General features: G+C 42.6%; 1 protein-coding gene across 1 annotated transcript in view; it reads left to right on the top strand.

Annotated features, from left to right (window-relative positions):
- GGCX (gamma-glutamyl carboxylase) overlaps nucleotides 1–11,250 on the top strand; it is a 33,591-nt gene extending 22,341 nt beyond the window's left edge. Inside the window, exons 7-15 of the mRNA XM_075858567.1 lie at nucleotides 1,933–2,096; nucleotides 2,768–3,027; nucleotides 3,437–3,568; nucleotides 3,892–4,043; nucleotides 4,141–4,310; nucleotides 5,052–5,182; nucleotides 5,448–5,595; nucleotides 8,276–8,471; nucleotides 10,552–11,250. Of these exons, the coding sequence (XP_075714682.1) occupies nucleotides 1,933–2,096; nucleotides 2,768–3,027; nucleotides 3,437–3,568; nucleotides 3,892–4,043; nucleotides 4,141–4,310; nucleotides 5,052–5,182; nucleotides 5,448–5,595; nucleotides 8,276–8,471; nucleotides 10,552–10,723 (1,525 nt within the window). The 3' untranslated portion in view covers nucleotides 10,724–11,250. The remainder of the gene's footprint in view (nucleotides 1–1,932; nucleotides 2,097–2,767; nucleotides 3,028–3,436; nucleotides 3,569–3,891; nucleotides 4,044–4,140; nucleotides 4,311–5,051; nucleotides 5,183–5,447; nucleotides 5,596–8,275; nucleotides 8,472–10,551) is intronic.
- Nucleotides 11,251–11,529: the final 279 nt, after the last annotated feature.

Consider the following 11,529-nt stretch of genomic DNA (forward strand, 5'->3'; position numbering starts at 1 on the left):
GGAGGAGAGAGAGTCAGATACAGACACGCTGCCCAAACAAGTTTATGAAGGGGGGAGCAGGAGCACAATGACACACACACACACACACACACACACACACACACTTCACCCCAGTCCTGGATTCTCAGCTACACTGCGCTTTACTGCTGTATAATCTCCTCTGTTGTTCTGCTGCTTCTAGTAAGTGTTATATCTCACCCCAGTGCTGAATTCACAGCCACCCTGCTCATTACTGCTGTATAATGTCCTCCACGCTGCTGCATCTACTATATATGTGATAGAAGAGCAGGATTCTCCTCTTCTATGTATGCAATGTATAGTAGACATGATAGCAGTTAGGCTCCGCCCACTAGCTCAGAAAATTCGGAGAGTGCCTGCAGAGGGGTAAACTGCTAAATAATGGAGAAGTCATATAAGGGCCAGACATCACTATTCCTTATGTACGTGCATATGACAGCTTATTCTAAAATGTCACCTGAAAAGTTAGGTACGCTCTGCTATACTGCCTTATGTAAGGACAGTATATTACAGCTACAGGTCTATACTCCTAATAGCCAAAGCGGCATAAAAAAAAAAAAGTTCAGTTTGGCTAATAGGAATGCTGAATCAATACAGTCCGGTTTATGCCACCCCCTCCAAACCTTTCTGTGGTGACTGATAGGCCGCTGTCTATGCACTACTACACAGCAGCCTGTCAATCACCGGCCCATGGGGCGGGAGAGACACTGAGAGCACCCCCCTCATGAATATAGTGGACTCATAGTGATGAACCCAGGGTATTCTATTAGCGATCCTATTGGCAAAACGCCACAACATTTTTTTTCTCTTTTTCTTCTTGGTGTGGCATTTTGCTTACATAGGGCGGTATATTAAGCTGACAGATCTGCTTTAACTTTATCATATTAAAACATGGTTCTTTTTTTTTCTCAAATATGTATCCAAATTTTTTTTCTTTTTTCCATGTCTCCACTGGCTTCTGTAAGAAAAATACCAAATACAATGATAAAAACGTCTGTGCGTTTGACATGTGTTAGCTCTTTATGTAGGATATTCTGACTATAGAATGATACAGACCTGATGTATACTTCAATCAAGGAACACGATGTCAGACACAGCATTGTCACTAGGTGGTGCTATTTAGTTACTTTCTAAATTAGCTACTAGAGAAGAGAGCAAAAAACCACGGCGCCACTTGGTGTGGCTCAATGAGGATGGAGGTGAGGAATAAATAAATATATGCTCACCGTGAGGTTAGAAGAGTTGAGCAGTGAGGTCCACGAATAGCTGCTGCCAGATCCGAGCCGGTTACCGAAGTAACCGCTTAGGTATAGTGAACGCAAGTTTTGTAAAATAGTTGGGATCTATGTTGGCGCTGCTGCGTGATGAAGACGGGATACAGAAGCCGGTTCTCTTAAAAGTGTATTTATTGCTTATTGCAACGCGTTTCAACGCCGAACTGACGAAGACGCCAGTTCGGCGTTGAAACGCGTTGCAATAAGCAATAAATACACTTTTAAGAGAACCGGCTTCTGTATCTGTATCCCGTCTTCATCACGCAGCAGCGCCAACATAGATCCCAACTATTTTACAAAACTTGCATTCACTAAATTAGCTGCTAGACATATGAGATACTTGTGTAAATGTCACCACAAATTGCCATTTAATACACAATAACCGTTTATTAAGTCTGAGTACAGTAGAAAAAACAAACCCTGCCCTAAAGAGCTTACAGTCTATTTAGTCAATTTGTTATGTTGCAGACGTGCTGTTCAATATGTGTTACATGACGTGTGAGCAATCTGTAACCGTACAATAGGAAATAAATAGTAAGCTGCCATGGTTCTAGCACATAAATCAAACTGAATATTCTCATCTTTTCCATCCCAAACATGATGAAGTGGTGTTGTAGTACATGTGCTGTTTTTCTTGTAGGCTGTTTCTGTCGGAGGAGACGACAAGCCTTGTCGTTGTGCACTGGGGGGGACTAATTCTAGACATGACAGCCGGATACCTTCTCTTCTTTGATGTCACACGTCCCTTTGCTATGTTCTTTGTCTCTTACTTCCACTGCATGAACTCCCAGCTTTTCAGCATAGGTGAGTGTGTTTTTAACCTTATGTGAATAGGGGGTGTTTGTAGACCCCTCATTCATACCTTTACCATCATACCTCATACCTTTTCTTCCTTCCATGCTATGACTCTGGATTTCAGATGAATGGGTTACTTGGGTTGGATAACACAGGCTCACATTAGGTGTCCAGAACCCCTGTGATCTGCGATTGCTGCGTTACTTTAGCTCTGTATATAGGACCTTCCGACTACAGAACCAATATCAACATAACTTATGTTTGTTTGAATGAAGCCTCAATAAAGGAACATAATTCTCTTTACTCTTTTATTACATCTCGTTATGCAAAGAATTGTCACTAGGTGGTGCTATTTAGTTATTGCCTATAGCACAAAATTATCACTAGATGGTGCTATTTAGTTACTGCATATTAATTATATAATTGGCGGGGAAGCTACAGTGTAAACGCATTACATGACGACCATTGATATTACTGGACACCCATTATCTTCATTGGGGGCCTGAGTGTCTGGCTCTTGGCACTGACAAATAAAGATAGGTCTCCTTTGAAGTAATTAAATTATTACGCCCTATAATCTCCTCCTCCAGCCTTATAAAATTCTATCTGTTATTTTACACCACTTAGTTTCTTACTGTTTTGGCTTGATCACGTCTTGTGAACTTCTCTCCTCCTTACAGGCATGTTCTCCTATACCATGTTGGTCACCAGTCCACTATTCTGTTACCCCGATTGGCCTCGTCGACTGGTGTCTAAGTTACCCCGCTGTTTACACCGGACACTTCCTCACACCCAGCCACCACAAAAGAGCTCCGAATGTGTGTATCCAGGACAGAAGGGGAGGAGTGGTATAGGACTACGACACAAACTAGGAGCCATCTTTACCGTTCTCTACATAACTGAACAGCTGTTCCTGCCCTATTCACACTTTATTACCCAGGTGAGAGAAAACCGATGTATTCCGGCATCCTGTCCATTCTTATTAGGTCTTATGTCTGACAAATAGACGGATTATAAAATTAAAGGGGTATTCCCATCTGATGTTCTTGCATATTGCTAGTATATACCACAACATTATGATCATTGGCGGGTCAGACCACTGGGATCACAGCTGATTCTGAGAACAATGTGACCTCGTCCCTTCATTATGAGGTGTGTGAGGGTCCTAGTAGTCAGACCCCCACCGATCAGGAAGCGATGCCATAAACTAGCAATAAGCCATCTCTTCCTAGTAGGAAAACAATAGGAGTAGACTTTCTGTGTGAAAGTTCATTTAAAGATCTGTGTATGATTAGTAGGAGTATCCTATAATGTTGTCTTCATTAACTTCCTCTTCATTGTGTCTCAAGGGCTACAATAACTGGACAAATGGCCTTTACGGCTACTCGTGGGATATGATGGTGCATTCACGCTCACACCAGCATGTGAAAATAACATACAGAGACGGAATCACTGGCGAAATTGGATTTCTTAACCCAGGGGTAAGTGTTAGGTTTTGCGGATGTCAGAACCGTTTTTTGCTGACCAGATCTTTGTGGGAATGGGTTGTAATAGTTTATTACACATAATGGGTGCAACCTGGAGTATTCAGTAATTGCGCCATATTCTTCAATACGTTTATGTGTGAAGTCTTGGGGAACACCACTGTAGTTACGAAGTGACGTACTATTCAGCGTTGTGCCACTATTGATAATTTAACTGCAGGGTTTGGCAAGACTGCATTTCTAATAATGTTTTAGAAGCCACTTTCACTGTGCTCCGCTGAAATGCTCAGCCGTCTCTGACATAAATGTTTCTCTATCAGGTTTTTACACAGACCCGGCGCTGGAAAGATCATGCTGACATGCTAAAGCAGTATGCCACCTGTCTGCAAGGCCTGCTGGGAGCTTATAATATCTCGCAGCCGGAAATCTACTTTGATGTATGGGTGTCAATCAATGACCGTTTCCAACAGAGGTAAGTACACTTCGTCCATGACAATTGTATATGCTGGTGTAGTGTAACTGATAGCCTGAACATATTAAACGTGTCCCCTTACTCAATTCTCTGTCAGGTTGTACGACCCCACGGTGGACATTGTGAAAGCAGAATGGTCTCCTTTCCACAAAACCCCCTGGGTTAAGCCATTGCTGGTAGACCTGTCACCGTGGAGAGCTAAATTCCAGGAGGTTGAGGAGAGTTTGGATAATCAGACTGATGTGGTCTTCATCGCAGATTTCCCAGGTAAGCGTGGAGGCCGTGGCACGTTACGTTCTAGTCCATCCTCTTCTGTAGATTGTAAGGATATTGCTTCTCCGTGTCATGTGATTATGAAACTACCTGTTTCAGTTGGCCCTAATAATTCTTGTATGTGGGGGTCTCCAAGGCTTGGCTTTTTTTTTTTTTTGTGATTTTACCATCGCTTGTGTTTTTCTGTTTGCAGTATGAAGTTAATAAAACTGATTGCTCATACCTTGCACATGTTATTTGGTCTCCGAAAGAGAACCTGTCAACTTTCCTGAGCTTTTCTATTTTTATTAAATCCTTGTATTCCCTGTAAAGTAAATCTGGAGCGTCTTTTAATAGAACGTAGTTGTGCCATTCCTCCTGAAAATGTTTGAATAAATTGACAACTGGGTGTTACTATGCCACTTGTCAATGAATTGTGTTTCTACAAAGTGATACTGTCCAGTCATTGCTGTCAGTGTGAGACTGTGTAAGGACATGCCCCATTGACAAGGGGAATGGTAACATCCGGTTTTCAATTTATTGACACGTTTCCAGTAGGAATAACCGAGGGTTGACACGATGCAGAAAAGATGCTCCAGAATTGTTATAATATAACATGTATTTTCTAAAAGGGACATGTTAGGAGAGCTGACCGGTCACCTTTAATCTCACCCCTTACCTGTTTTTTTTTTTTTTCTTTGTTCACTGATTCTGTCATCTATAAATCTATTGTTTTATATTCATTCTGGATCATAGGTCTTCACTTGGAGAATTTTGTGAGTGAGGATTTGGGTAACACGAGTATACAGGTCCTGCAAGGTGAAGTCAATGTGGAGATTGTGAAGGACACCAAAAACTTCACCCTGAGAGTGGGAGACCGCATGCAGGTGAATGCATATTCAATATCTGCTTCCTTGATTGTTAACACATTACATTTTGTGGGACCTCCGCAATGTAACAAGTCTGTACACCGTAAGGCGCAGGGTGTTCTTTCTTGTGACTTACTCTGTGTCATGCTGCTGGCTTCACCGGTATATTTGCATTGTTAAAATTGCACAAAGCTTGGGGACTGTGTTTTGTTGATATTCAGCAAGGACACCTAGTAGTACCAGTTGTGGAATTAATAGCAATTACCACCTTCTTATGTTTCAGTTGCCAGCAGGAGAATACCACAAGGTGTTCACCGTGTCACCAGGACCCTCATGTTACATGTACCTTTATGTGAATACTACAGCAGTTATCCTGGAACAAAACCTTACCCGACTGCAAGAGCTAAAGGAGAAGGTGGAGAATGGGAGCGGTGAGTAGTCCCTAATGTTGGGACTGAGGTATTTTCAGGCCAGGTTCCCACGGGTTGGATACACTTCGTAAAAACTACGTATGCCTTCGTCCGAAAAATCTCTCCACTTTGTAGTGCAGTTTTTCGAACAGAATTCCGCTGCCGAAAGCAGTGCTGTGGAAAAAAACTTTCATACTTACCCTCTCCCTCTTCTCTGTGCGTTGTCCGGCCTCCTAAGATTACATTGCAGGCCATGTGACGCAGCAGCCTGTGATTGGCTGCAGTGGTCACATGGGATGCAACGTCATCCCAGGAGGCTGGACTGCAGGAAGGAGAGAGTTCTGGCTAAGTATGGGGTTTTCTTTTTTCCTGAGTTGCGATTTTTGCAGCGTAATCGCTGCGATTCTGTCGCAAAAGTCGCAACACATGGCTTTCTGTTGCGGATTTTGCATCCCCGTTGAATTAATGGGGAAAACCCGCAACAGAAAAGCAGCGAGAACACAGCATAAATTGACATGCTGCAAATTTAAATTTTATTACCGTTTACACTGCTGTTTTTTCATAATCTCATCCACTTTGCTGCTACTGTAAATGCTGCGGAATTTTCGCACAGAATTCCATTGCAGAAATTCTGCAGCGTTTACGCTACGTGGAGACCCGGCCTAAAGGCTACGACACAGCTGGACCTGAAGGATTCAGGTTTCAGTGCTAGATACAGCTGCTCCTTATACAGGATACAAAGCAGCTGTATCTCCAAAAAGTAAAAATAATTTTTAATAAAATGTAATTATAAAGTTGAACCAATCACACTGATACTGTTTATTTTTATTTTTTTTAATATAAAAATTGTTTTTAAAGGTGTGCATAGCCTTTAATTCTTTTCTTTAAAACACAAATCTAACATTAAAAATCATTGGGGTAATATGTGTAAAGAACAGGGTTGAAGCTTTTTTTTGGGTTGAGCTAACAATTCCCAGCCTCTCCCTGATGTTTCATTGTATGTATATTGCGTTTCCTGCTGATTTTGGTTTACGGTAGGCACAGAATTTACATCCGGTATTATGCTGTACTTCTTTATATAGAAAAAAAATAAACCCTTAATATTCCAGAGGGCAGTGCAGTGGGGAGGGCATTGCTTCATAGGATCCCTGACGAGCTGTTAGTAGAAGTAGTAGACGTCTTTTGCCTACTTGGATCGATTCTTAACAACATGGGATCCAGCAGCCAAGAAATAAGGCTGGCTATTGCAAGGACAATGATTAAAGGGGTTTTCCCACAAACACATGTATCTCCTTATCCACAGAATAGGGGATACATGTGTGATCGCTGGGGGTCCGACCGCTGGGATCCTCAGCGATGAGTAAGACGGGACCGAACATCCCCCGACGTGCTCCATGAGAATGGTGCACATGCTCGACCAGCGCTCTATTCATTTCTGTGGAGCTGCTGGAGACAACGGTCCCTGAAGTCCCATAGAAATGAATGGAGCGCTGGCCACGCATGCGCTCCATTCTCAAGGAGCGCTTCAGGGGGACTTTCGGTCCACCGTTTTCCTCATCCCTAGGGATCTCAGTGGTCAGACCACCGGAGATCAAACATGTATCCCCTATTCTGTGGATAAGGAGATACATGTGTTTTGTGGTAAAACCCCTTAAATACCTAGATCCTCAAATGTAATAAGTCTCTAAAAACAAATATCAGAATTGTCCAGGCCATGGTAATCCCTGTGGCTCTCGATTGATGTGAAAGCTGGACAATGATGAAGAGGGACAAGAAAGGTATTGATGCCTTTGAACTTTGGTGTTGGCGAGGATGAAGAGTAACGTGGATAGAAAAGAAAACAGACGGATCATCAACCAAATCACTTGAAGCACAATTGTCCAGACTGAAGCTGCCTTATTTTGGACAGATCATGAGAAGACCAACTTCACTAGAAAAGACAATGAAGGGAAGAGAATGACCAGTAACAAGGTGGTTAGATACAATCACAGGAATTCTGAACATGGCTCTGAACATTCAAACAGAAGACCGGACATTGTGGAGAACACTATCATACGGCTCCCAGGAGATGAAAACGACTAGACGGAATTTAATAGTATTAATAATTGGCAAGCTGTTAGGGGTGTATCTGTCAGCATTATGCCGACTGACTCCGGGAACTTGAGTAATGGCCTAATATTTATACATATATAGCACTTGTTATCATTGTTTGTATGGTTAGAAGACTACACACGGCCATCCATCCAGTTCAGCCTATTATCGTGCAAAACCCCCATGGGGCAAAAGCCAATTTTCTTCATCTTTGGGAAGGAATTTCTTCCCGTCTCCAATATAACAATCCGAATAAATCCCTGCAAGCACGACCTATCTCCAGTAATCTAGTACATATAACCCAGGAAAGGCATCCAGGCCCCTAGTGTAACTTTTAGTGAATTCACCACGACCACTTCCTCTGGTGGAGAGTTCCATAGTCCCACTACTCTTACAGTAAAGAATCCTCTTCTATGTTTATGTAGAAAGTCTTTCCGCTAGATGTAGAGGATGCCCCCTTGTTATAGTTACACTACTGGGTATAAATAGATTCTGAGAGAGATCTCTGTATTGACCTTTGACATATTTATACATAGCCAACACATACTTGGCTCTCTTAGTATTCTAGTAGTCTTCAATCGTGAATTTGAATCCTATTTTTGCTTTCTAGAAACCTCTCCCCTGCCACCGGAGTTACAGCCTCTCATCACTGGGACAGTGGAAGACCTCAATATGTCAGATCCGCTGGTGCTTGCCTACCTGCGCAGACAGAGGCGGATAGAAGACTCAGAACGCAGACGAAATGCTACAGTGATCGAGAGATTTCACAGGTTTTTCAATAAGAAGTATTATCTCCTGCGGCGAAGGTAAGTATGAATGCTACACACCATATTAAAACCAAACTCTACACCCATGAACATGAATGTAACGCTGCATTGGACCTTTCTTGTGAAACACATTCTGTGGATAGTCCTGCCCCTGCTTTATGAATAAGTTTTGCACTGGCAGTACCATATCTATGCAATGTTTTGCTGGAACACGCAAGCCTACCATTGTTTTGGGTTGTTGACAGGTACCCAGAAAGCTGCTTCCAATCTTGCAGCTGGTTTTCCGTTTTGGCTGTGACTTGCCTACATAGGGTATATTTGTAAAGCACGGCACATAACTTGTCACACCAGTAGCCCTAATGTTGGAGAATGATGAGAATCTCTTCACATATGACCCCTTTTAATAGGAGTCGACCCTGGCAAACAGCTGATTTACTGTAGAAAGTTGCTGTTCGCTAAGGATTTTGGACAGATGTTATTGGGCATAATAGATTAGATTTAACTGCACAAGGACAGCATAGTGCCACTTTGTTTCCACTTTTTCTAGGTGGCCACATAGAGGGTGATCCTTGTAATAACTGATATAATACGCTTTGCACGCTGGCATTCTCGGTTACATTTTGTAGCTGGTCTTCTACTAGCAGCAGTTTTCTCAGAGCTTCATCCGCTCCTTGTCTTGTAAAAGTGCAGTTCTGAAAATATAAGATGCAGTCACGCTGTGCAGAGCGGAAATGCTGGACTTCCCTTTCACCTGATAGGCAAATCTGCTAGCCAAGACTAAACTAAATCCTATTCCCAGGCCTAGAGGAATGTTATCTACATTCACTGATTTGTTGAACAGACGGAATTAGCATAGTGATAACCGTATGTGCGTTCCCTGGCCATTATTCACATGTATCTGTCCTACATGCTAGATGCAGAATGAACGTGCTGAACAAGCCGGACTTGTCACTATTTGCTATGCGGGTGAATGGATTCTGTTCTGTTATCAGCCATGTAAACATGGTAGAGGTTTGTGACAAGCTCCTCCATTACAATACTGAGTTAGGCCAGAAAAATCCCTTCCCTGTGGTCATTATTTTATCTCCCTGTTCTGTTAGGAGGGCGACCTGTGCATAGCATTATAGAATAGCTGAGTAGTTACCTATGGCAACTAATTGGATTCTATTTAGAAAATTAGCTGAAATCTGATTGGTTGTTAAAGGCAACTTTTCCCTTGCGCTACGTTTGAAAATGAGCGTAAGGCCAGACCTGGAGGTGTTACCCAGAGCAACAATCCGATGTCCGCTTCTAGTTTTACCAAGCAGGTCTTAAAATGAAGGAATTGGTTGTTATGGGCACCATATCCTCTTATTGGCTGCAGTCTTATGAGGTTCTGTGGCCCACAGAGAAGTTTTTTTCTCTTTGCCTTCATTTTGTATCATTTCTGTAGGACTGGTGTGTTTATTACCTAAAAAGTGGCAGAACTTAAAGGGGTGTTTCCATGAGAGACATTTATGATATAGCCACAGGGTATAATAGATACGGGTCCCACCTATCTCTAGAACGGGGGGGGCGGCCCTGTGCCTGTTCTCGCTGCCTCCCGGTCACTTCCAGGTGTTATGGTCAGGTGTTACGAAACATCAAAGCTCGATGAGCTATGCTGCTCCATAACGATTATAGTAGTGAATAGAAGTTAGCACGCGAGCTGCGCTGTTTTGGTAACTACCATGCTGTTCTATGGGACTTACGGGAAAAGCGGAGCTCAGCGAGCTGTGCTGTTTTCATGACTCCCAACCATATAACCAGGAAGTAGCCGGGAGACTTTTTTTTTTTTCGTAACTCCTGACCATGTAACCTTTTTTCATGGTCGGAATTCAGCTGCACAGTGGAGTTTAGGGCACCCCGTTCTGGAGATAGGTGCGGGTCCCAGAGGTTGGAATCTCTTCCATCTGACATATCCTGTGGATAAGTCATAAATGTCTTCTCCAACAACCAGCACAATCTTGCTGCCCTGATAAGCATGCAACACACCGGTCTGAACCACCCCGGCGTTATATACTTGTGTGAATGGCAATGATTGTTTTATACTACCACCGCTGTAAGTGTGAGAAGTCATCTTATAAATGTTTTCTTGCAGTTTCCTTATGACAGCCATTTCTCTACGGAATCTTCTCATTGGTAAACCACCCCTGGAGCAGCTAGCAGCAGAGGTGGCATTTGCCAGTATTAAGTATGAAGATCCAAAACAGGAGGAAGTAGTAAAGCCGCAAGACAACACTGTGAGAGACGCAGAACATACGGACTTGTGACGGCACGATGACTATTATTTTTGTCAGTATTGAACTATTTTGTATTTTTTTTTTTATACCGAGCATCCTTTTTTTTTTTTTTTTGACACAGGGATTGTATATTACATGATGAAGCTAAAAGAGAATTGCTACTTTACCCCAAAAAACCTGTCATCTTATTGAATAAACGATGAGTAGAGTATATATTAGTACTGCTGCACATGCAACTGGGATTAATAGTGCTTTGAGTAAACTAGCTACAGCCAGAGACGTTCTACCTTGTCGTACTAACCATCTGTTGTATCTGGACGTTGTAGTTACTGGGGATACATTACCTAACAACCCCACTTAACAGACTAGTTGCTGGGCAGCATGTGCCTAGCATCCAATATCACATTACTGCGCTTCTGATCATGGTGGGATTATTACTGACCAGTGAAAGGCGCTTTAATGACTACCGTTAACCCCTTAAAGGAAGGGTGTCGCGAAAAAAAAAAAATTAATATCAATTTGCTTTTAGTGTTTTATTAAAAAAAAAAATATTTGTGTATTTGTGTTTTACTTTTTTTTTATTTTCTAACTTTTTCTTCTCTATGGGGGCTGCCATTTTTTTTTTCATCTCTGTATGTCGATTAACGACACATACATCCCCATAGAGAATGCGAACGGGAGCCGTTCCATTCACTATGGTGTACGCCATCTGTGTGGGAACAGCGCATGCGCCGCTCCCACACCGTCCAAATGGAAGGTCTTCGGCCGAGCGACATCCGGCGCCATTTTCTTGTGGACCGGAAGCCGCACAGTAAGATTACTACTTCCGGTCGCGG

The sequence above is a fragment of the Rhinoderma darwinii genome, chromosome 3 (assembly GCF_050947455.1).
Source record: "Rhinoderma darwinii isolate aRhiDar2 chromosome 3, aRhiDar2.hap1, whole genome shotgun sequence".
In the NCBI taxonomy this organism is placed as follows: domain Eukaryota; kingdom Metazoa; phylum Chordata; class Amphibia; order Anura; family Rhinodermatidae; genus Rhinoderma; species Rhinoderma darwinii.